Source organism: Vitis riparia, chromosome 1 (genome assembly GCF_004353265.1).
Source record: "Vitis riparia cultivar Riparia Gloire de Montpellier isolate 1030 chromosome 1, EGFV_Vit.rip_1.0, whole genome shotgun sequence".
Classification (NCBI taxonomy): domain Eukaryota; kingdom Viridiplantae; phylum Streptophyta; class Magnoliopsida; order Vitales; family Vitaceae; genus Vitis; species Vitis riparia.
This window is the reverse complement of record NC_048431.1, coordinates 3,949,332-3,976,535: the sequence shown is the minus strand read 5'-3', so window position 1 is coordinate 3,976,535 and position 27,204 is coordinate 3,949,332. Positions and strand designations below refer to the sequence as shown.

The following is a 27,204-nucleotide window of genomic DNA, read 5'->3' as shown; positions in this document are numbered from 1 at the left end:
AGAGCATGATATAGAGATGTAGACAATTGCCTTAGATTTTATTTTATTTTATTTTATTTTTTAATGTACATAAATATAAATTTTGCGTTTTGAGCTTATATCATTATGCGTGTAATCCCCAGCAAGAGCAGGGGCTTGTTCAAAATTTTTACTTTGGATACAGGACAGGATGGAGCAGAGCCTTCCCAAGCTGTCTCATACTCATATGGTCAGATTCCACTCCTTTCAACATTATTCACCTAATCAATTAAGGGGTACCCCGACAGCGAGATCGATATCGCATTTCGAGGAGGCTCTTTCTGTTAAAATAATACCCCTCCAACGACTCAATTTTGAGTAAACAAAACATCCATCAATACAAACCAGAGTGGAGGATCTTCTTCACAAGGCTGTCGTTATGGCTTTCATTTTCAAGATGGTTGGAGGAGAGTAAGATATTGGGTGCCCTTGAAAAAGAAAATCCCTTTCTGGCGTTTGACATAATAGTTTCAAAAACACATGCAACTGCCTTCTACTAGATTATACATTAATACATAACACATAACCTTCCTTTTCTTTTAGGGGGTGAGTATGGGGTGGTGGGTTCAGGAACTTGTATGCGTATTGACCATGGAAGAACAAAGATGGATCTTATGGGACTCCTTTCCTTTATAACTACACTATATGAGACATCTATTGTTTCTTTTTTCAGGTTTGTACCCAAAAACATCTTCAACAATCAATCGATCACTAAAAATTTTACCAAACATATTTTTGAAACTACAACTCTGTTTACTATTTTAAAATAATTGTCTCACAGCCTTAAGCTTTTATAACAATTGGCAGAAGTTAACATCAAAGCCAGATTCAGGCTTGGATGGTGTTGAGGAATCTGATAAAAGTAAGGCGGATATTAAGAGTATTTTAAACCAAAATTAGAGAGGTAAAGTACGTACAAGTGCATTGTTAATACTCGGGTTCTCCAGTCAGGACCAAAAAAGCCTGCACCAACCACTCTAGTTCCAAGGTACCATCTGCTGAGACAACTGTGCCATGACATGTTAACAGCTAAAAGCCAAAACAATGAGAGACTCCCATACAGCTTCTCGATAAGGATACATCCATGCTAAACAGAAATTATCTTCTATAGGGCTTTCAATGAGACACTCCCACTCTTATTGGCGTCAAATGTTTCTTAGTCCCTATCAATATTCACATGACATCACTTGATCATTCAACAAAAGAAAAAGAAAAAAATCTCCAATTCCGGGCCCCCCATGTCGAAAGTGACTATAACATTTCCTGATGATTCAACTCATCAAACATATTCCCAAATAGGTTCAACAAATTCCACTCCTACCGACCAATCCCAACCACCAACTTTACAATTCAGGCCAAACTACAGGTTTCTCATTTTCTCTCTTCTTCGTCCAATTTTTTTTTTTTTTTTAAAAAGACCTTCCCAGTGTTCGGTTTTAAGGAATCATGATATACAAAGTGATCAAGTTAGGATGAACATGATCTCTAAGCCTGGAATTGGGCAAAATCCCACGATTTCTCTCTAAATTCAGTCTGTACTTATCATTGATGCCACGTAGCAACTGCAGGTTCATGGGCTCTGATGACAGCACTCAGTCACCATCAATCAACCCGCTCCAGAAGCAAAAATATGAAATGGAAAACATAGGTCCCTCTAAGTCCCTTCAACTGTATCTGGTCGGTTTGGCTGTACCTCCATGTCTGGAAGCAGATAATCAGACATTCCAAACCCACCACAAATTTTACCTTGGGCCAGCAAGTCTGTTCTTTGTTGGTGGAAGTATCAATCTGACAGCTTATGACTGTTTCGGAATTTTAAAATAAGGTCAGAGTTGGTGACTTTATAAATGACAAATCCACCTTTCTTCCTTTGGAGAGGAGTGACTAGGGAAATTCTTGGACCCACCTGGTCACCGAAGTTTCGAGACTTAGGCTTTTCTAAGCCCCATTGGTTACTGTTCTTCCAAACAATCACCCAATTACTTATGATCCTTCTTGCTCTTCTTCAGCAACATTGACATGTGGTCAATATATTCGTGGCCTGACTGGGTCCCACCCATTAGCAACTGCAGAGCCTCCGCTGCCGCATCCTTTTCTGCAAACTTCTTGTTGTTACAAGGCTGCCCCATGATCTGCATTCCGTTAAACTCTACAGTGGATCGGAACTGATTGTTTTTCAATTGCTTTGTCTTGTAAGTAGGTGCAGCATATCCTGCTCTGGTGAGCAACGTCTGGAGCTGACTCTTGGAATTATCACCCCCAGGACCACTTTCAGTCCTTGAAACCAAGGCTTTTGGCATCCCTGTAACAGATGTTTTTGAGGGCTTTACGACCTGGCGGCCAACCTGGTGGCTAAACACAAATCGGCCATCACATTGGTCCTCCGAGATCAACAGTCGCACTGCAGAAAGGAGCTCATGATACATGTGTATGCCCATTCTGGGATTCAGTAGCTGCCCATATAGATTAACTAGGATTACTTAGCAGAAATCAAATAACTAAAATTGGTCATGAGCTAGACAATCAGAGAAAAACTCTACATTTTCTTGTTGTGCATGTAGGTGGATCACAAAACAGTAAAGTGCCCCCTTTGATAACCAGCTCAGAACAGAAAGTAGATAGAAACCAAAATTTTTAATATAGGCCTTATTAAATAGAAACCAAAGTGGACATAAAAATAGAACCCATCTACTCAGGCATAAATAGCTTTTCTTCAAGCTTTCACTTACTTTATTCTGAATTAGCTCATCAAGTTCTCTCCTTAAGCTTTGATACATTTCTGCTATAGCAGGTTTCATGAAGAATTCCAAGTACCCTCCCAACATTTTCAAGTGCCCATCCTGCCACAAGAAGAAAATTATTTCACTTAAGTGTCACAACTAAACATGCAGATGAGAATGTGCATGTCAGCCCAAACAGGAAAATTATTTCACTTGACCATCACAAACAAACATGCAAATGAGAATGTGTGTCATTCCAAATTATTAAGACCATATAAAGTTAGGAGAAAATTTTAAAATAATTATTGTTGAGCAAGAAACTCACACCATCCCCTCTCAAGATGTCGCCCCCAAATAGAAGAAGCACTGAATCAGACACAGCTGTTGAATCCCGGAGAAAAACAGAGTTTACTTTTATCTTCTCATTGAAAACTAGCCATGGATATGGAATTTTACATTCTCGAGCATTGACTGAATTCTAGAAAAAGAAAGGAAAGAAAAATGCATTGATGTATTCAATTAGGAAGAGAATACAAGGTTAATTACTTTGTGAAAAATAATAGTAGCCCAAATACAATACTTTTGGGCGAAGAAACTTACCGAATGCAAGAGCACTTGACCATCCTCCATTGTTTTCAATGAGAATGACTTTTCATTTTGCTGTAAATACATTTATGTCAGTACACATGAAGATTCTATGCAGGGAAACTGATTATATTATGCTTATAGACCAAATATAATTTACGAGGAGACAGTAACAAGAAGATCGGGATTAGCAAATCATTCTTCTAAATAGTGAAATTATGGAATCACTAGCACTTTTTATTCATTTTTTGCTAAATGGAGTCATAGTTTCCAACTTAGACCAAATGAGCTCAATCTAGTACAAAACAGAACTACCTTAGGAGTGGGGAAAGGAGGTCAAATATCAAAGAGATTGCTGTACTCAGAGAATCAAAATAAACTATGACAATTTCGCAGAAGGGAAATTCATTACTCACCACAACAGAGCAAATTCCAGGATACAGGCCACAGCAAATAACTGCTCGAATGAGATGCTCATCATAGCTCCATGCATTGTAGGTGGCCATGTTGCCATCAACCAGGTCAGCATCCTTTAGCAAAGAGAAGAACTCCTTCCGAAGTGAATCAATAGCTTTCATTGATTGTGCCGAAAGAAAATTTTTCCAGCAGTATTCACATCCAATTTGGTCCTTTTCAGCATCTTTCCAGCCCTCATAAGCCCGAACAAGTGCAAGATGGTCACTGTAGTCATGAGAAAATTGAGCTTTTGCAGCCTCTGCAAGCTACAAAGAAGAAACCGGATACATTAGTTGCAAAGCCCAAATATTGTTACGGAGAAAATACATTATTTTAGCACCATACTATACTTCCACTATTCTCCTATGTTGTCAGTCACCTGAACAGGGGACCTGTCTTCTACTTTATAGTTGTAACATCTAAAACCCATTTCCTGCCATACTTCCCCTCCCTTCTCTTCTTCTCTCCCATGATAGAGGGTTTTTTTTTTAAATCAGAGATCAGAGGAAAATAGATGTTAAGTAAAATATCCAAATTATAGCCATAAATGATACAACTATTGTGAGAACAATTATACAAGAGACAGCCACAATCTCTTCAGCATAAGCTATGGGTAAATTCATTGGGCATCCTCCATAACAATGCAATGTGTAGAAGATCAAAATGACAAAAAACTTAAATTTAAATTTTTTTAAAAAAGGGGGCAGGAAAACCAAAAAAGCACATGTGCAAAGCAAAATTTAATAGCCAGTAAAAACTCCCACATGTCCAATGCATTTGGATAGCCACTCCTTAATTGAAAATACACCACAATCTTATCGCTTAAAAAGTTGAACTTAAAAAACAGAAAAATGCCACAACTTAAATCTACAACATGTGAATGGCACTCATCTTGTCATGATCCCAGATGGATAACACACTGTTCTTAAGACTGAAGTTCGACATGCTTATGGATTGTTATATGTTGGCCCAATATTTCCCCGCCACATGCAGTATGGATCCAAGTCAAGAGCAGTAGTAGGATTTTGCCCATATACGATTACAGAGTACTGTTGAAATATATGATACTGTTCGCCTGAATGGCAAATTTAACTGCAGCAAATATGCTAACCCACTACTTTATCAAATTGGTAATAGAAATCCTGTTAGTTGCTTTCATATGGCAATCAGCTTGAGAACAATGAGTCAATATTCAAATCTATCCCACTCTGTGAAATTCTCCCCAAATGGCTACTGAATTCCCGAACTCTATTTGAAATCACACATGTAGGTGCCCTGCAGTTGCATAATCTCCTAAGAGGGATATTAAGAAGTTCCCAGGCATCCATCCAATAAATATAAAATGAGGCATTTTAGGAAATTCTCCACTGCTTGTTGCCCTTATCAATAGGGGGATGCAGTGAAAAGAACGCATAATCCTTCATTAACAGTTCTCCGGGGAAATCCAACTAGACCAGAAGATTGTAGCTTGAAACTTCTTTCAAGTAGACAAAGTCAACCAGCTCACAAACAAAGGCCATGCCAGTATCTTCCCATTCAACAGCCTTCCTCTTTAGCTGGTTCTCTAAATGAACCACAATCATGAAAGGGCTCTCCATGCACCTCCCTCCAACCCACCTATATCACCATCAATCTGAGCTAAAAGTCAGTTTTATTCTGTTTTGCTTTGTTTCATTTTTCTTGATAAGCCAGCCAAAAGTTAGTTTCTGATTGCACAATGTGCTATCGCCAGGTTAAGAGTCAGTTTTTTTTCTCCTCTCTTCTTGATAGTGACCTAAAAGTTAGTTTCCAATTGCACAATATACCATCACTAGGTTAAACCTTCAACTTGCCTCCCACACCTTTAAAGAGCTACGGTATCCGCAGCTGCTCTCCCAAGAAAAGTAGAGATAAATAGAGATATAAGATAACCAAGCCGGCAATATTTTGAGAACAGGGAAGCAACAACATACAAACTATAAAAAGCACCAGAATGACAGAACAAACCTTTGTCTCTATCTATCTGAAACAGAGCATTTTACCTTCATCTAATCAAATAACAGAGGAAGTGGACTTACATCCTTCTTGTCCAATGGTGTTAAGAATGGATCTCTAACACTAAGTCCAGCAACGATGGTTAGTATTGGATCTAGGCAATTGAAGACAGCCCCCAGTATAAGCATCTTTCCAAGTTTAGGCTCCATTGGAAGCATTGTCAAGTGGCGGCCTGCCAATGTTAGTTAGAGGACATGAGGAATGAAAAAGTTATACATTGCATCAGTTATGAGCACCAGAATGCATTAGGAAACATGGAAACAACTATACACACCTAAAACAGTCAAATTTTCATTCTCGTCTAAAGCCCCAATGATTTTTAAATATTCAATAGCATTTTGAACCTGCCAACAAATGAGAATGAAAGAGTTCAACATCACGAGATAGACATGATTCTAATCTTCCCCAGAAACAGTTTCTATATATGACATATGAAAATTATAATTAGATGACACAGAAGAAATATAATTGAACCTCACCGCTAGCAACTCTGGAGACTGCAAAGCCCTAGATAGGAACTCAGAAATACTTCCAAGTTTTAAACTTTTGATTTGCAGGCAAAGGGACTGTAAAGGTGTCCTCAAAATTTCAGGCAATTGATAATCTGCAAAAGCATCATATACACATCGAGGATAGAGATGGTAACATTTTCCTGGTTGAACACGGCCAACTCTTCCTCTTCTCTACATATTAGACAATGCATAGGAAAGGAAAATATATCAAACATATGCAATAAACCCTTGATTCCTATTTTCTAAGTCAATGTAATTTGAAAGGAATCAGGGAAGTACAAGTTGTTTAAAAGGTTTTTGTCCAATTAGAAGGTTCCTAAAACTTGGCTGTATGTGTGAAAACTTGGCTAAATACTACTAATCTGCATCTGAAAGATAAAATTTTCAAGCAGAACATGAGCTTTACCTGTTGAGCAGAAACCTTAGAGATCCAGGAAGGAAGCAAACACGGAGTGTTATTCAGTGCATCATATGATGTCTCTTTTGCTTTTCCACAGTCAACAACAAAAACCACATCATTAATTGTGATACTTGTCTCAGCAATATTCGTGGCTAGCACTATTTTCCTTACCCCATCTCGAGGCTTGTCAAATATTAACCGCTGCATGAATTCCAAATAAAAACTTTTGAGGAACTGATAAGAGGCATAATATATGAGACTGATTTCAATCCTCACATGGATTATAAAAAAATGCAGTGAGAATGCATATTTATATAGTGGCCATTACATAGCTTAATCTCTCCTTCAATGAGGATAACAAAGAGATTGAATGCCAAAGCTGACATGTGACAGTATAAAATGCAAAATGAGATGCAGTGGATACAAAATTTGTATATACAGTGCAAAGCAAAACATAGCAAGTCTGCACATAAAATAGCAGCATAAGATCAACTATTCAGCTTATTTAAACAATCAGCAGATTTGTAGCCGAAAAGCATTTTACAGAAATCAATCAAACCAAAAGTCATGAAATGATGAAAACAAGAAAATTTTGGAATCAACACAAGACATCCAATTCCACTGTTTCAGCCTCTCAAAAGCTATATCTGCCACATACCACATAACCACAAAATAGGAGAGGGAGAGGGAGAGGGAAGAAGGGAGGCAGGCAGAGAGAGAGAGAGAGAGAGAGGGAGAGGTTATTACAATAGATATATCGTTGTCCATTTCTTTGTTGTTCACAGCTGGACTAGTGGATGCCACACTAAGTTTTCCTTCTAGTCCCAGCTAAGGAAAATTGGAATCCTAGACATATTGCATGTTTTCAACTGGAAATCTATTTCAGGCCGGTCAGGTTCAATTAAAAAACTTTTGTGGTTCCAATTTCAATCTCTGTCCCTAATTTCTTGATTAAAAATCCCATGCAGTCTGTGTTTTTACAATTTAGAACCCAGAGGCTACACGATAAGAGTTTCCAACTGGCAACCACAATTCAGGCTATTCAGACTCAATCCTAACTCTTTTCTAATAGAAGAAAGCTTTCTCAAATTTGAAGTTTTTTATTTTACTTTATTTTATTCATATTTTTATTTTTAAACCAGAAAAAACAAAGAAATTCATTACATGATTAGAGGTTATGAGGAAGGACGAGTTACCCTTCAAACCAAAAGTCACCATAAGAGTATAAAAGAACAGAGAAACAGAAAACAAGAGCAAAGACCACAAGGGCAATCATAGATCTAAAAGCAAATCATCTCAGGGTGGTATGGAGTCCCCAACAAAAGCCTCATGAATCAATGCTCCATGTTGGCTAATTGATCTACAACTAGGTTGCATAATCTAGGTATCAAAGATTGAAGTTGCCATCAGTCCTCTGTACAATTTGCAGCTCAACCTAAAATTGGTAATGCATGTGTTTGTGTAATGTAAGTGGATTTTCTTAGTGCAAAAATGAATACACTTTGAGATTGGTCCTTCATGCTCCGGGCACAGAAAAATATTACTTATAATTGCATACCTCATGATTGTTAAGGATGAAAGATGACTGGACAAAAGAATGTGAGCGCCCATATCACTTGGAACATTCAGAATATCAGAGTTTCCATAGTTTGGTCCCTAAAAATTGGTGTATTAGGCTCAGTAGTAATTGAAAAGAATTCTGATCGTCAATTACACTGTTTTGCACTATAATTGACAATGAGGTTAAACTGGATAGCATGGATCAGATAAATTACTGTGAAAATCTATGTACCCACTTGATCATCAAGAATGGATGATGCAGCTGTGTATAATACTATCCATTGTCTTTGTGCTGCATTTGCTCGACAGAAGTGAATAAAGCATTGAATGACCCATGGTCAAATTTGAGCAGGTCTAGTTTGCTAACTAGGAAAATTTTTAGAGAAGATAAAAAAAATGCAGGCAAGGAGTTAGCTTTGTACATCCAATTGACATCAAAAGTGCAATCATTCAGTTTTTGGGAATTTGATTTAGGAAGAATTTTTGCTTTCCCATTTGAGCTACCAAATACGTAAGAAAATGTGAAAGTCAAACATATAAAGACCCTGTTTGGAAGAGAGCTTCTTAAATGCTAAATGCAGCATTTGCAGGTTAAATGCAACTTCTAAGAGTGTTCAGATAAAATTCACAAATGTGAGTTCCACAATTTCCAACATGATTTACCCACGTTTTAGAAAGGCAAAGAGACTCTTTTTTTTTTCTCAAACATGTAGTGGAAAGAAGATTTTTATTTAATTAGAATCTTTTTAAAATGTTAAAATTATTCCTATTTTTAATAAAAACATTTTTTTAAAGTATAACTCTCAAATATAAATTCAATTGCACAACAACTATTTCTACTTCTACTGCTGAAGCAAACAGGACCCAAAATAGCCCATGAACATATGAATTCAAAAAATTGTCAAGCCTCTTTTCAAGTCTTAGGCCCTATTTGGACTGGTAAGCCAAATCTGAACCTTTTAGTAGTGTTTGAGAAGTTCTTATTATAGTGCTTATAATTTTTATTTTTATTTTTTGATGGGTAGAGCAAGGGAATATCATAAAAAGAAGCGCTAATAGTGCATGCTAAGGTACATAAGGAGTATACAACGGACAACTAAAAACACCACCAAAAGAAAAGAGGGGCAACAAAAAACACCATCCCCTAAAAAAGAGCTCAACTAATCAACAAAACCTACTGTAGAAGGACCTAAAACTATAAACAACTTAGACCAAACCCAAAGGTTACAAGAAAGAGAGTGTTTTAGCCCTTGAAAAGAAATGTCCAATAGTCTAATGTTTCTTTCCTTCCAAATTGTTCAAAATAAGCATAAGGGAGTAGCCTACCACGCCTTTTCCTGTTTTTTACCCACAACAGAGTCATGCTATCCTAATAGCATCTCTCTAACCTAGGAGGGAAACACCCATGACATGCCAAACAAGGAAAACAATAAATGTCATAAATCCCTTGTCTTGATAAGGTGAATGAGGATGTGATCAATGGATTCTTCCTCTAAATGACAAAGGAAGCATCTATTTGTCAAAGACCACCCTCTCCTCTGTAAATGATCCAAGGTTGAAAGCTTATTCCATGTAGCCAACCAAGCAAAAACACCCACCTTTGGCAACATCCAAGAGGTCCAAATAACACATACTAGAAAAGAAGTTGGACTTTCCAGCTCCAAACCCAAGTATAAGGCTTCAACAAAAAAATTATCATTCTTTGACACTGTCCAAATCACCTTATCATCCTCATCCTTATGCACCCTCCTCCCTTGTAGTATCAAAAGAAACACTCCACAATTTCCACCTCCTGATCATTGAGAAGTTGGGGGGGGGGGGGGGGGGGGGGGCGGTGGGGGTGAAGGCGGCTAACAACCATTTTCATTTGAGGGGTTCCAAACATCCTCCACTCAAGCCTCCTAAGAAACAACAATAACAAATAAAGAAGGAAAAGTATTATATAACAATTCATCACATCACTTATCCTTCCAAAATCTCACTCTCCGTTCATTACCCACTGAGAAGACAACTCTAGAAGTCAAAATATCTTAATCCTTCCTAATGAATTTCCATAATCCTACCTCATACTCTTCTCTCACTTCATGGGAGCGCCACCTTCCTTTTTTTTTTTAATTATTATTATTATAATTGAGGAACCTTCCATGGCCAAACCCTTAGGACTTTCCATGGGGACCCAAACCTTGGAGTGCTGGCCGCCCCCCAATAACCAGAAACAAGTAAATTCAAAGTATCATCAGTGGTAGGATTTGAACTCAGGACCAGGTGTCACTTACTGAGACCACATTTCTCAGTGTTCGCCCTAACCAACTGGGCTACCCTAGCAGGTACCACCTTTCTTCTTCTTCCCCATATTTTGCACTTATGACTTATTTCCAAAAGGCCCCCCTATCCTCAGCATAACACCAACTCCATTTACAAAGCAAGGCTTTGTTGAGTGTCAAAATATTCCTAACCCCCTAAACCATCTTTACTTTTGTTTGAACAAACAATAGCCCACCCTACTAAATGCGATTTTTGCTCAAGAGCCCCTCTTACCCAAAGAAAACCTCTTTGAATTTGCTCCAACCTCGCCCTGTCTGTCCTTAGAATACAAAAAAAAAAAAAAAAAAAAAGACATAAAAAAGATAGGCATACTAGATAAAGTGCTATAAATCAAGATTAGTTTCCAACCTTTGGAGATATACTGTATTTTCCACATAACTAAACTTTTGCAAAAGCCTTTCTTCCGCTCCATCCAACAACACCACAAACTTAAAAGGAAGACCCAAGTAAGAAAACAGGAGAGCACCCACCTTGCAACCAAACTCTAGAGTCAACTCTTCTAAGTTCTCCACCATCCCCTACTGGAATTAGTTCACTCTTTTCCAAATCAATTCTTACCCCTGAAATAAGTGAATTGGTCTTGAGAAGGCTCACAAAAGATTAACGTATAATTGGAAAACGACAAAAAATAAACTTCCATCATCTCTCCATCTTTGCCCCTCACCCGCCAACCCGACAAGAAACCTCCAACCTTAGCCCTCTTTAGCAAACAAATGAGTGTCCCCATGGCAATCACAAATAAATAGGGCGAGAAAAGGTCCCCCTACCTTAAACCTTGAGAGCTTTGGAAAAAGCCTAATGGAGTATCATTGACAAGGACAGAATATCTAATTGCAAAAATATATCATTTAATCCGATTAATCCCTTCTTCACAAAACCCATCTTTTTTAGACCCAACAACAAGAAGTCCCAATTAACATGATCATAAGTCTTCTCAATATCGAGCTTACAAATTAAACCATAATCATTGTTTTTCATCAATAAGTCAATAGCCTAATTAGTGATAAGCATTGCATCCAGAATTTGCTTTCCCTCCACAAAGGCATTTTGGGATTTTGACACCACCTTACCTACCACCTTCTTAAATCTATTGGCCAACACTTTAGAAATCAAAGTTATTATTATTATTATAGCAGTATTTTTATAGGAACATTTTATTTTATTCTTTTCTTTTCCTAGGAATTAAACCTAGAACTTCCCATATTCTCACCCCAACCACTTGCCACCTGAGATAAACCTCAAGGGCGAAAAACTCTTCTAATCAAATTAAGGAAAGAACAAAAAGCAAGTATTGAAAGGCACTAATATAATGGGCAAAATTCACTATAATTACCATTATTAATAATATTATTACTATTAGTAGTAGTAGTAGCAGTATTAGTATTAGTGTTAGTATTAGCATTAGTGTTAGTATCACAATTAGTGTAGCATTATTTTTTAGTTACACGGTTAAAAAGTGACCATATGTGTGTCCATGCAGGCAAAAAATGCTTTATTTTCACATATACACCACACACACATCATATATTATTACCTAAAACATGAGCGGTGGTACATGAACACCAAACAAGATCATTGTGCCATCCATAGAGAAATTTAATAATGACAAAGTGGGAACTCTTGCTTAACAGATCAAAAAAGAATTGAACAAAGTTAATATAATATGTCATATCAGAGTTCCATTATGTGATCAGGAATAGGGGTGCCAATAGAAATCATTTCTCATCTCTAGAGAAAACTTATGATGAGGCCAGTGAGACCTCATGAAAAAGACATGGATACAATTAACAGCAAGATATTTAAACAACCCATTTTTTTTTTTTTTGATCAATGATATTTAAACCACCCATGCTTCAACTAGCAGGCAAAAGGCAACTTAACCCAGTTGATATGTGCTGTAACATATGCAGAACTGAGTAGCATACATTTATTCAGACCAATGAAATAGATTATTAATATATATATATATTTAAATTACCTGCTCTGCACTAGCCATAGAACCATGGCACGTGAGCAACAAAACTTGGTCTGAATCTCCCAAGATGGGATGAGCTTGGAGCTTATCTTTCAGAGAACTTATGTCATCCCACCCAGTCATAAAGACTAAAACAGCACCAGGACATTCATTCTCACATATATAGCATAAAAGGTTTTCTATGAGGTTAAAACCAATGCAGTCAGGATTCCAACAGGACAAAGATTCCTGAGTTTGTGGGCTATAATCCTTGAAATCAGTGGCTCTGAGTGCATCCTAGTTAATATTTGAAAAAGAAACAAAAAATTAGTGACAGGGGATACTAGAAAATGCAATGAAGAAACAGAAACCTTTTAAAAATTCTGAATACCTCGACTACAGAAGCAAGTTGGCTCTTCCTCTTTCTTGGAGCTTGTTTGTTCATTTTCCACATCTTTTCCTGACCATAATCATCAACTTGATTGTACAGAGTCAATCTGTATCCCGTCATTTCCAGAATATTTTCCAGGAAATACGTTCTAATTGGGTATGTAAAACCCTACATCAAAGAAAACATTAAAAAAATAAAATAAAAAAGACATGAGCTCCACCATTACATGGGAGTTTTCATCCTCCACTCTGACTAAAATTTCTGACTGTAAGCAATAAGAAAACTAAAAATAAATAAATTAATTAATTAATTAATAAAACTAAAGGGGTATTAAAAACTCAATGGATAGGTTTAATCAGCAGCACATAACAATCTTGTATGCTCTTTTTAATAGGCAACTTTCTTACATGCTCTATACTCTATACAAGAATATCCATGAAATAAAAGATAAGGAAACAAGTTCCAGTAACTACAAAAGAGGAACTCCATATATTGGATCAAAAAGTTGAAGAAAAAAAAAAATCATGGCAAGGACTTCTCTTTTACAAGTACCATTTAGGCATTTCTGAAAGCTTAATTTTTCTGAAGGATGTGAGACAGCAGTTCAACATCCTTTCAAAGCCGCTCAATCTGCTCTGGTTCATAACTTTGAGACTGAGAAAGCTACCCGTACAACTAACACAGTTCAACCTTCCTGTCTCAGGGAGTGATCATAAAAGGTTTCATCAACTTATGTCTCCTCTGAGCCAAATATTCAAATCAAACTAGAGGAGCTTCTTTGTTGGTGAAGGCAGAAAAGCTGGAAAAATATAAAAGTACTCCCATTTAGAAGGACGCTGGCAGGCAGTATCGAGTTTGGAGGCTGTCAGAATATATTGTATCAGCCTAACTCGGCCACATCATATATGAAGAACTGAAAATGATGGTAAAAAAATGTAATTTCAAATGAAATTGCTTTCTTTCATCCTTCAAAATTTTCCCTTTGACTACACAAAAAGACCAGTGACACCTCCTTTCATAGAGAACAACCTCAACATGTAAATTGCTTGTAATCTCTAAAGAGGAATATCATCGACAAACTTGAAGCATAGAGTCATAAGAGTTTAAATAAAAATGGTTGTTTCATCTAACTGATATACAACTTAAGCTCAACTGCACTTGAATTCTTTGGATGTGATAAGCTAAAACCATACTAGTGACAAAATCCAAAACACCTTACAACTCCTCCTCTTCCAAAGAGACCCCAGAACAACACTGCAGGGACACACTTCAAAATATAGCATATGAATGGACAATGACACAGAACATATGCATGACTTCTTCTTGTTTCATATTATAAAAATATATTACATAAGTATGAAATGCCCTACATCCTTTCTTCTACCTCTTCCAGCAACCTCTCTTACCAGCTAGACATCAAAATTTCATTAACCATATAGTAACAGCCTTGAGCCATTTTTTCTTCCCTCTTTTACATATGTAATACCTGCTTGTAAGGGGTCTGCCACATAAGTTGGCCAATGGCATAAAATTCTCTCCCACACTGTTGGCCACCCAAAGAGAGCTACTTGTGAGGGGCCAAAGTGCCCCCAAACCTCTTTCCAAACTGTACCTTTCTCTATTCCCTACCACATAAAAATATGCTCTCAGTGTGGCTGCCTTTAACCATGTATCTCTCCTATATAACTAACCCATAAAGCCACTCAGTCTCTCAGGCTCCCTATCCAAGAAATCCTTAATGAACTTCAAACTCCAATGCCCCCTAGTTCCAGACCAACCAATGTATACTCTATTTCTATCAACTTATATTCTTGTTTTCTTATATGGACTCAGATGTGGACATATCAACCAAAATCCTACTTAGTTATAAAGGTTTGTGTTCCACCCTGGCAACCCCAACCTAAACTCAACCCTTTTAGTATTAATTAATTAACTTGATTAATTATTTCATACTATTTTTTCTCTTAGTATTTTGAAGATATTTTAATACAACCAAAATATTTTTATAATTTTAACATTCCTTGAAATCTGAATCCAAATAGATCTGGACTTAGTCTAGCCAATGCAACCTGATCATAAATAGGTTGGATTCTGATTAGAAACCCTTTAACCTGACCAATTACAAACACTATGCAAATCATAATGAAGGCATTAACCCAATCAGTCGAAGTATTGAACACCGGTAAACAAAACCTTCATGCATGAAAATAAATGATACTAAAACATCTAACTTCAAACAAGGAGAGAAGTATGAAATTAAAAGAAAATAGAAATAAATACTTAAATCATATTTGCTTAATCATGGAATCAACTGATTGAATTCAGCAGGGATAGGAAAATGCTACTCAATGTTCATTGGCATCTTAAAATTACCGGGATATGGACAACTGGAGCCCCATCAAAGTAGGATGAGAAAAGTTCTGCATCTAAGGTTGCACTCATCAAAATCAACCTCAGTTCTGGCCGGCGAGGAAGGAGATCCTTCAGGACAATAAGCAGAAAATCTGGAATCAAACATGTATCATGGTAAGAAATCACATTTCCTCTTCTCAAGGAAAAACAGAACATCAAGTCCACATTTTACCTTCATTCATTCCACGCTCATGAATTTCATCAACAATAACATGAGTTACGCCCTTCAAATTCCTATCAACCAGTAATCTTCTCAACAAGATGCCTGTGGTGCAAAATAGAAGGCAAGTATCCTTTCCTTTCATACCCTCTAGCCGGACCTTATACCCAACCTTTAGCATACGAAGCCAAGAAGCAAAAAGACTTTATTTAAGTTTTCTTGTCAAAAGTGATCGAAAAAGACCATGGTTATGACAAACGTTGTAGGACAAGTGTATTTGAGATAGAAACTCACGGATTCACCCAATTTCTCCCCTCTTTCTGCAGCAACTCTTTCAGAAACAGACATGGCAGATATTCTTCTAGGCTGGGTACATATAATACTACATACAGCTCCACGAACAGATTCAATCTCAGATTCTAAGATGAATTGGGGAATTTGAGTGGTCTTGCCACAACCAGTTTCACCTGAGATGATAACCACCTGTATAATACAAAATATTTTTTAATCAGATATAATACAAAATATTACCTTTATCAAACAATTTATTAAGCATGGAAAGAAAGCAATGCCATAATAAAAGCCCAGCTATTGAGTTTGCCATTAGCATAATCAGTTTGTCCGTAGCTATTGAGCTTGAAATTAGCATATCAGTTTGTACTCTTAAACCTTCTATTCTTGCATATAAAAACAATTACTTTGACATCTCTACATCTCTATATACATTGGCAACATTATCTGTGTCAGATAAAAGAACTACTTGGACATAACCAAAATGATAAACCTGGATGGTTTGACAAAACCAAATTACAGATCTTAGAAAACATTATCACAACTGCCATAGTGCCCCAAAACAAGGACCTACCAAAATTGCATTTAACTTTTCCATTCCAATTGGCAAACTAAGCAAGTTGATTTAACTTAAACTTACTAAAATAAGCAACGTAAAAACAAAACGAAAAGAAAAGAAAAAAGGAAAGAAAGATGTAGTTTCAAGTATCATTGTTGATTCTGATCCTGAACAGACATGGGGAAAGTTCAGAGTACTTTATGGCATTGGTGAAATCAAATCAAAAGTATGATTCATTATTTGAGGGTGCACACACTAAAAAATATTTTCATGGATCGACATTACCCATAAGAACTGCTTCTAAAAAACCTCTGAAAAGTATTGAACATGGTAGCAAAAAAGAAGGCAGATTTTTACTGTGAGGGTAACAGTAATCAATCAGAATAGATATCCTTTGTAAAGCATCTTTCCTTTTTAGTCTAAGAGCTCCACATCCCTCGTGGCCATTCATGATTTATTCATTCTTTGTAAATTTCTTGTTTCTGATCCAAACAAGTAAATGAATAAATAGTGTCAATTCCCTGAAGAGCAAACAAGAAAGCTTTGATTTGGAAACCCATGCTTGTCACTTTTTTTTTCTGTTGGGTCAGAAATAAGCATTTCATTTCATTGAATCTAAATGAAACAGTGCAAAAAGAAGGATGGATTATCCATCAAAGGAGACAACAAACCACATGGCAAAGAAAATCCATGCTTGTCAAAAACTCGGTCCTTTTATCTAGGGGTTCATGAAAGAAAGGAACCACAATCAACCAATTAATAAGAACAAAATATTAAAATTTTGTCATACCTGATTTCCTGAAATGGCTGTTAGTAATGCATCCTTCTCTTTGGAAGCAGGGAGACTTCCACGAAATTTCAGCATTTTTCTACCTTCTGGAGATTCCTATATCAAAAAAAATTATCACAAGCATCCAGACCATTCTATATGAAAATCAACTATATGGATTTAGAACCAGAAAAACTTAATGGGAAATAAAATTATAGCAATATGATTATTTTGTATTTATATGTCAAGTAAAGATTACAAGTTCTATTTTTTTTTTTTTTTTTTTTTTATCAAAAACAAAAAAATGTATTAATTATGAATAAAGAGCCCACAAGAAGGTGGTTTTATTTCTTAATTACAGAGTGCATAATTAAAACATCAACTCAAACCTCAACTAATTTGCAAAACCTTCCCCCATCAAATAAGAAAGTAACATGAAGCCAGTATTTACCACAGCAGCACACAAAAAGATATTAAAAAAATTAGGAACTTTCAGCACTGCTAATGCTCTAGCACTTTCTTGGTTCAAATTGCTACAAATATGGACAATGCTAGGATGGCAAACTAGCATAGGAGTTTAGCTGATGGTTAGCCATGGACAATGCTTTTACCAAGTTTTAGGGGTATAACCACTCTCAAAGGCCAAAGCAAAGGGCTTAGTTTTTTGTTTCCTAGTTATTAAATTTTTGTTGCTAAGCAAATGGTTTTAGGATTAAACATCTAACAGAAAACAAAAGTTAAGTGAATGTATGTAACCACACTTGTCTTTTTCTAGAATAACTCCTACATGTATAGCAAATTAGGTTTATTTCTTTTGAAAAAAAAAAAACAAACAAACGCGCATGTGCACACATACACACACAAAATACATACCAAATTAATTAAGTGCTATTCTTATAGCCCATGCAAGCATGCCTAGATTGATTTTCAAGGCTATGACATCCACCTATGATCTCACTCATCAACTCAGTCAGTCATTCACTCCTACATGCATGGCAAATCGGAGTTATTCCTCTTTAAAAAGAAAAGCACGAGCATGCATACAGAAGCACATAATATTTACTTAATCAGCTAATCACTATCCTTATAGTGCAAGCAAACATGCCTAGATCAATTTTCAAGGCTGTAACATAGACTATATATGATGTCCAAACTTCATTTATGCATGGAAAGTGAATGATTAATATATTGCCTGCTCTGTCTAGACTAGAATTATATATTAGTTATTTGCTCATAATGTTGTAGAATGTTGCCCTTTGGCTATAGAAAAAATGTGTTTTCCAGATTGGTAAGGACAAAGTAAACCTGCCATGCTTGTTGCTGATTCCGCAGTTGCAAACTCCTCCGCCAAACAATTTTCTCAATGACAGATCTACTAACTGCAAGTGGCTCTGGTTGCTCAAAAAGCCCTTCATCAGTAGCAATGCTACTAGTACTACTTGATCTAGAGAAGGCAATATCTTGAAAGTTTTCATTCGTCGTAAACTTTTGAGAAAGGTACTCCTCAAGATGGGCTTCCACTCTTCTATCCAAACCAAGAGGTAGAATTACCTATTTAATTCTTAAGAGCTTCAGTTAGATGCTCCAGAAGCATGCAAATAAGGGAGAAGCAAAAAAACACTTAAAGACATTCAATAAACAAGTATATTAATCTGTTTCAAACAATAAAAGCAATCTAGCTAAGCAAAAAAGGAATAAATTGAAATTTACAGTATCTTGGAAATGAGAGGGTGAGGCAATTTTGTGTCTAGCTCAAAGGATAGAGAAGATAAAATATAAATTAAAAAATAAGAAAAAAAAAAAAAAAAAAAAAAAAAGAGGAGGTAGCAATTTTCTAGCAGCAAAAAAGAATTCAGAGTACTGTAGTGATTTGTGAATCAAAATTCTATCAAACAAAGATGAACTGCATTAAGCGAGTAGGGCTACAAGAAAATACCTCCCTCTGTGGGCGCCTGTCATCTAGATCAAATCTGTAGTTTGGCAGTGGAACCTTACTAAAGACAACAACTTTTACATATAGATGGCTGCCAAAGATAATGACAACTTGAAATCAATATGGTAACTAAGTGCAAATCCAATGATAAGAACAGCTACTCTATTGAAGTTGAAGTTACCTATACAAACCCATTCTGCTTGCCAAAATAGCTATTTGCTCAAAATCACGCCTGTCCTTTTTCTCCCTTGACACCAACTCTTGTTTGTCTTTGTTGCGTAAAAGCATAGTAAACTTCCACTTCCACTCATCAATGGTATCAGGGGCTGAAGCACCCTGAAAAGCAGGGTTTAAACAGTAAACAACCACTGTAGGAATTGTAGAATTTGTAATGTCTATAACTATGCATCATTGGTAAATGCATGCACAAATTTGTGTCTTGCTCAATACAAAATTAAGGAGACAAAAACACAATGATTAAAATATTTAATAGACTAAGATATCCTCCAAATGGATGGCAAGTAAAGATTAAATAGCCTGAAATAAGCAGCAATAAAATAGCCCTTGAAATGCAAACTATGATTAAATTTTTTATATGTAAAATATATGGTGAAGCACTATTATGCATGTGTAAGCAGCAACAATTAACAGGGCACTTAGCAAACCCTTACAAAGAGCACCAAGAGACATAGAGACAAACAAAAGAAAATACAAAAAGCTCAAGATTATCAATAGGACTTAAAGAAAAGACAAGATCTCAATCGCCAAATGACCTCTTGACCAAGCAAATAGGGATTTGAGAAAGAAATTCTGTCACTGCCACTTCAGAACACTCCAAAGAATAGATAAATAAATAAATAAATAATCCTTTAATTTCATGCTTTCTAAACATGACAAACAAACACAAGGAGACCATCCTCCACACCCTCCCTCATTCTGCTCTTACCCAATAAAACTACCATTTCAACTGGACAAAGTACCATAATAGAATAAGTTAACCATAGTTGTTAACTCATAAAATGTATCGTGTATCATTTTTCTATTTTTTTGTATTGTGTATCATAAGCTTTTTAATATAGTGAAGAACAAATAGAAAAAATATGCATACATGTCCATATATATTGGAAGCATGAAGTATAGAGTAATATATAACTAATTTCAAGAGAGATAGTACAACCTAAAAAGTTAAACCTTATCATGCTATACGAAAACATTGAATACAAGAGTTTTGAAAATTTTAGCTTAACCAAAATATGAATTAACGTAGTTCATCACAAAATCCACAAAAATAAATTTTTAAATTTTATTTTTAGTCCAAAATTCTAACTAGTTATATGTACTCGTATTTGTTGTTGAAATATGTCTTTATGTGTCATCTCCTAAGTTCCAACTTTTATATTCGCCATCATTCCTTCCTAACCACTAGAAAAAAGAAATCCAAAAAAAAAAGAGTAATATATTATATAAAAGTTTTTATTCACCAATCACCATCATTTTCAATATCAACATTTAAACCATTCAAATAGAAATTCTTAAATTTTTGTCCCCAAGTTCAAGTCCCAATGAGGACAAAAATTTACCTATAAAATATATACATGTATATATAATTGCAAAAATAAATTTATATAACTTTCATTGTGACCTTCGACAAGAAAGTAACTTTTCATCAGGATTATTTTACCTCGTTATTCTTTTTATGATCAATTTCTAACATTTTTGTACATTTTAAACTATTAATATAATAATTCTTTTAAAAAATGTAACTTTTCATATAAGATTTTTTTACCTCTTTCTCCTTTTTATGGTCAATTTCTAACATTTATGTACGTTTCAAAGAATTAATAAAATAATTCTTTTAACAAAAAAAAAAAAATTGAATTTGATTTTTCTTAAAAATTATGAAAAATGCTTGAAAATGTATGCATTGATGTAGTATATAACATATAGTGTATCGTATATGTATCGTAAGATAGCTTAAGATAAGATATAGATTGCAATACATATTGATATCAATTTCCATAAAAAAAATATATCGCATGATGTATCATAAGTTTCTAACAACTATGAAGTTAACACCAAAAACACTCTAAATATCAAAGATCACAAACAACATGCATAACTTTACAATATGGTGAGTCAATTCTTCTTTTCTTCCTTTTTTTTTTTTGTTTGATAAGTAAACAATGAGAGGATAATATTAATTTTTTTTTTGATAAGTAAGCAAGAAATTCATTAAAAAGGCTAAACGCCACAAAGCATACAGGGAGTATACAAGCTGGCTACAGCCCAAAAAAAGAAAAGGACCAAAAAGAACTACCTCCCCTCAAGTGGAAGTTATCCACTCCAAGAAACCTATAAGGGAGAAAGACTCCTCACCTAAATACACTTTGGCCCAATTCCACAGGTTACAAACAAAAGAATTCTTTAATCTCTGAATATTCAACTCACCCCCTCTAAAAGTTAATCTATTCCTCTCCTTCCAAACCGTCCAAAAAATACACAACGGAATGGATTTCCAAATCTTTTTCCTTTTCTTCCCTACAAATGAGCCCCTCCAGAAGATAAGAGTCTCCTTTACAGTTTCTGGGAGGACCCACTTGATATCTATCAACCCAAAAATAATATCCCAAAGGACTCTAGTCACTATACAGTGTAAAAGAATATGATTTACATTCTCTTCTTCACAGCCACACAAAAAACAACAATTTGGTAGTTGCACCCCTCTTATCTGAAGCCTATCCAGAGTGAGCACCTTTTCCCAAGTGGCCTCCCAAGCAAAAAAACAGACTTTAGTTGGCACCCTTTCCACCCATATTTTCTTTGCGGGAAACACTGTATCATTAGGTTTATCCAACAGGAAAGGACAGGATGTGTGCAAAGGGAAACAAAAGGCACAACCCAAAAAAAGAGAAAACCCAAAAAAGTGCTCCTTCCTAATCTAGATCCCACCCAATATACAAAATCAATTAGAAACACAAATTCTTTTGCTATGTACAACCCTAACTCAAGTCGACAAACTTCTAATAAAAGAACTCTTCAATCATTGAGTCGATGACTCCACATTGTCAAAAGTTTCTTAGTTTCTTTCATACCACAAGGTCAAAAAAATACATAACGAGGCGACTCTCAAGACCTTCTTATGTTTTTGCCCACACAGTAGTCAAGCCAACTTAAAAGGGTCTCCTTAACCAAAGAAGGAAGGACCCAAAAGACTCTTAAAAATAAATAAATAAATAAAACAGCAAGTGTCATAACTCCCTAGCTTTAAAGTAATGAAATAGGACATGATCAATGGATTCCATCTCTCTTTTATAAAGGTAACATCTATTTTCCAAAGACCATCCTCTCCTTTGAAGCTAATCTAAAGTCAATGTCTTCCCCCAACAAACTTCCCAACCAAAAAACCTTCCTTTAGATGGAACCCAAGAATTTCAAATATTGCCCACCAGGAAAGGAATTGAGCACCCTGACACCAACATAGAATAAAGAAATTTGACCAAAAAGGCATCATTCCATGAATTTGATTCTTCCCTTTACTTACATAGAAAGCATCTATTAGCAAGAAACCAATCCTTCTCATGAGTTGATCGATTGTTAGAAATCTTCACAAAAAAGAAGGGGAGGTGGGGCGAACAATCCTAGAAGGAGCATAAGAATCCCACGTTTCCTTTACTAGAAATGGACCAAAAGCACCCATGAACAAAAAAAAAAAAATTGGTAGAAAGACTTCAAAGAGGACTACCTTACTAAGGGATCCTTCACACCAACCTATCCTCGTTCCTATCATAAAAATGAATTAACCACAAAAACAACACTAACTCCAAACCCCCTAAATGAGAGACCACCCAGAAAATTTTAGATTCCAATGACCCCAACTACCATCCTCATGCAACAAATCAACCATGTAAGCATTTCTATAGTAACAACATTGATTGAACAAGTTCAAGAAGCAACCCCTTCACCAAGAACCACACTAAAACTTTGTCCTAAGTCATTGCTAATTGAAATACAAGTTTTGAGTTATGAAACAATTGCAACATCTCTTAATAGCTTTTCAAAGACCTATACCATAAGCATCTTTCCTCTTCCTAGAGCACCAGCCCTCTTCCTCCTTCCCCAAACTTGCCCAAAAGAACTTTCCTCCACAGGCTATTCTATTTGAGTAAACCTCACCAATGGGGCTTCTAATACCCCATCAGACCATAGCCTTTTTAGAACAAACAAACCATCAACCACTTAACTAAGTGCATTTTTTTTTCCATGAGTGCTCTTAGGAAATCTCCGTAAATAGTTTCAAGCCTAATCACGAACCTAGAAGTCAAAAAGAGAACATGAAGTATAGCAGTAAGGTGGAAAAGAATCTATTAATACATATAGTCTCCCACCTTAACAAATATTCCCCTTTCAAGAGACAAACCTCTTTTTGAAATGCACCTCAACAGAGTTCTAAGGATAAACAACCTTAAACAAGGGCTCCAATGAAAAATCCAACTAGGCAGATGAAAACTTCACCATCCTACAACCAAGAAAAGGGACCAATTGATCTCCATTTACCCCATCATCCACCAAGATGAGCTCAATTTTCCTAAAGATTAACTTTAAAACCAAATACAATCACAAAGAAAAAAGAAATCCACCTCGAATATAATAATGTTCATAATTTGCCTTAGGAAACAAAATATTATAATCGGCAAAATGCAAACATGAAATCTCCATCCTTTTCCCTCTTCCACCTATGCCTTGGACTCATTGATGAAGCCTCCCTCCATTGCCTTAACAATGGAACAACCTAAGGTCTCCATCAACAAGACAAAAGGATAAGGAGAAAAAGGTCCCACTACTTCGAATTCTCAAACTTTTAAGAAATCAATACACATCCCATTAACTAATATCATGGTTGAAAGCATCGACTGAGTTCGGTACCACTCGACCGAGTCATATCTGTCTCAGTCCTTTCTGTGTCAAGTCCGATACTTGATACCATCTCAGACTCAGACTCAATAAAGACTCATTTAAACTTAGTTGACTCGATCAAAATTCCAACTTGACTCAATTGAAACGTCAAGTTATCGAAATAAATCTTTTTTTCACTTCAAATCACAACAAATTAACAACAAACAGGATTCAAACCTAAAAAATATATGAAAAATCAAAGATGTTCTTCAAAAGGAAAAGCTCTTCAAGAATCAAAACCCATGACCCATGGTGAAGAGGAAGAAAGATTACCCTTGAGTGAATCTAGAGGTGTATAAGAAGAGGAGATTGAGAAACATCATCTGGATTTCTTACATTGCCAATCATTGCATCTAGTCTCTTGTCTCTCTATTTTGGGTCTCTAGTGTCATGGGTGTGGGTCTACAGGCTAACAACAACTGCCCTTATCTCTATCTCTGCTTTTGTCAACCCTCTTCTCTTTCCTCGTAGGTGTGCATTATGGTGAATTGGGGATTTAAAGAAATGATAGTCATGTTTATTTTACATTTTATCATTTTATATGTTAATGTGGTATGAATTAGTATGAATTGCATTAATCTAAGGTAATATATTACCAGATTTTATAATCAATTATTTGCATGATAATAGTTTAATATCATTGTATTTGAAATAAAATAATTTTAAATTCTTAATATTATCATAAATTACATCCTACGGATATTTTATAACTATTTAAATAATGTTAAATGTGAGAAAATTTTTATTTTATTATTTTTTTAAGCTTATTTAATTATATTTAGTTTTCTAAAAATTTCATAATGTTAATATAAATTTTTGAACTTTTTAACTATCTTATTTTGCATATCATCTAATACCGAGCCCAAATGCTGAGACAAATGTGCCTTGGGGCCCTCCAAGTCAATGACCAATACCGGGACTTTGAACCATGGCCAACATAGAAAATAGAACGAAGTCTTATCTGATACCAATAAACAGCAACTACCAAAGAAATGTGGCTTTTTAATCTATTCATAATAAAAAGGCAACCCAGTTGTACTAAGCTAGAAAACAAAATTCTAGAAAGCAACCAAAAAGAAATTCCATGCATGATGGGAGTAAAAATTTTGCCCCATATAAAAGATAAGTACACAGCAGCATAACCTATGCATGCAATTGAAATACAGGTATCTTTATGTCTAAATCCAATATTGTTCATAAAAATCAAATTGTGTGAAGCCATAACTAGCCCATACCTAACACCATTCTCACATCAGTGCTAAAAAAACCTAGTCATGTTTATTGAGATTAACAAACAAATACAACTTTTTAACAAGTTCCAAACACCCATCACCTTGTTAGTCAAAACACCAATATCTCCTCCATATCGAACCTTACACTCACAAGAAGATATGGTTCCCATAGCCATAAAAAATAACACAAATGCACATCCTATAGAATCCATCAAGGCATCATCAATGCCCACCCTAGTTAAAGACCATGTCATGCCCACAGCATACTCCTTAAGAACGAGCGATAGACTAGTGAAAGCAACACATACTCATAGCAAAAGGCATAACAAGACAACAACCAAGTGCATCTTCATTCTAACGAAGGGCCAAAACGTTCTCAAAAACAATAAGCATTCCACATGACACTGAAATAATGCCAGAAGGTTCAATCCAGGCACCAATGATAGGTAATCACAGATTTACTGATGCTCCAATAGCTCAACCAACTCAAGCATAGCCAACCAATCATGCATTCAAGCATTCCCCGTATTGCATACCTTAGCTACATCATCCAAGCCTTGTGCTCAAGAAAAAGCAGCAATGCATCACAATCTCGAAGCAATTATGACTATAAATAAAATAATAATAAATGGGGTTGGAAGATGCGTCATTAGATTTGTTCTAATAAGGACTTTCATGGAGGCTTGTACAAAAGGCCTTCCATTAGTAGATTAGAATGGCAACTTAAGGTCACTGTTCCCATCCAGTCTCAGAATGTCTAGACAGCACCAGCCTTGCAACCCCTCAATAATATGTATCAAGGAAAATATAAGTTAAATGTCTCCACACCGAGTTAATATCACATTGTCCACTGTCATGAAATGACCGGCAATTCAAACTTGAAATTCGTATCTCACTAACACTCAGTCAACATCAATTACACAAGTCACATTTCAGACTTCCGAAGAAGGAACCGCATCAGTATTCTTTTAAAAGAAGAAGAAGAAGAGAGAGAGAGAGAGAGAGAGAGAAAGGAAAGAAATAAGCAATTTGATATCAATCCAACCCCAAATTCACAAACAAGCAAATGAATCAAACTCACCCCATGCGACGACGACTCAATTTCGCGATCAGAGCCTTCCTCAGACACCTCCTCGTACAGGAAATCATAGAGTGAATTATCCTTCTGTTGCAGCTTCTGAGGTTGGGAGTGAGGAAGAGAAGTGTTCCTAGGGTTCAGAAGCGTGCCTTGATGATCCCGAGACGTGGAGTCGAGAGAAGCGGCGTTGAGATTGGGGGAGGCAGAGGAGGTGACGACGGAGCGCAGACGATGATGAGGAGGGATGTAGCGGGAAACGCATGAGGGAGGCGGGCGGTCCTTCATGAGGATGTGAAGTGGTGGAGGTGCGGAGGGTTTTAGGGTTTTGGGGCGGGGAGTGAAGGAAAATTGGAGAGCGTACATGCAAGCAAAAGAAAAGGTTATGGCGGGACCATATATATGGAGGATTGCAACTCTGCAGATGAAGTGTTTGGGATTCTCAGTGAGAGGGAGTGAGAGCGATGGAAATGGCGATGTGTGTGACGGTCTGAGAATGCGGAGGGAACACTCGGCTGATGCTTGACGAAAGGCGTGACCTGGCCTGCCTCAGCACGTGAGCCCCTGCGTCATCCTTCAGCCAAGCCGTTCTTCAACACGAATTTAGGGATATTCCCTCTGCAAATGGCTTCTAACCGTTCCTTGAATTTATTATATTTTGTTACTTTATTTTTTTATAAATATATTTTTTTATTATGTATATAGAGAGAGAGAGACATTGATAGATATTTCAGTCCGTTATTTTATTTGATTTTTGCAATCATTTTTTATTATATCATCTGTTATTTTCATTGAGAAAATTATGATAAATTGAAATATGGGGGCTTATGTGTTTCGAGTTTCTTAAGAAGAAAGTGTTTAATAA

General features: G+C 36.0%; 1 protein-coding gene across 4 annotated transcripts; it reads right to left on the bottom strand.

Moving 5' to 3' along the window:
- Positions 1-888: 888 nt before the first annotated feature.
- On the bottom strand, positions 889-26,933 carry LOC117913578 (DExH-box ATP-dependent RNA helicase DExH5, mitochondrial). Of its 4 annotated transcripts, XM_034828584.1 has the most exons (19): positions 26,346-26,932; positions 19,261-19,415; positions 19,083-19,170; positions 18,452-18,697; positions 17,168-17,263; positions 15,822-16,010; positions 15,540-15,699; positions 15,329-15,459; positions 12,956-13,123; positions 12,589-12,861; positions 6,732-6,926; positions 6,293-6,496; positions 6,088-6,157; positions 5,837-5,985; positions 3,740-4,045; positions 3,339-3,398; positions 3,064-3,216; positions 2,748-2,858; positions 889-2,471 (listed from the first exon to the last, which is right to left on the bottom strand). In XM_034828584.1, exons 1-19 carry the CDS (start codon positions 26,703-26,705, stop codon positions 1,998-2,000), a joined length of 3,588 nt encoding a protein of 1,195 aa, XP_034684475.1. In that variant the 5' UTR covers positions 26,706-26,932; the 3' UTR covers positions 889-1,997. The 4 variants fall into 4 exon arrangements, with proteins under 4 accessions (XP_034684475.1, XP_034684482.1, XP_034684490.1 ...); XM_034828591.1 differs by lacking the exon at positions 3,064-3,216 and having other exon boundaries at positions 26,346-26,933; XM_034828599.1 differs by lacking the exons at positions 3,064-3,216; positions 3,339-3,398.
- Positions 26,934-27,204: the final 271 nt, after the last annotated feature.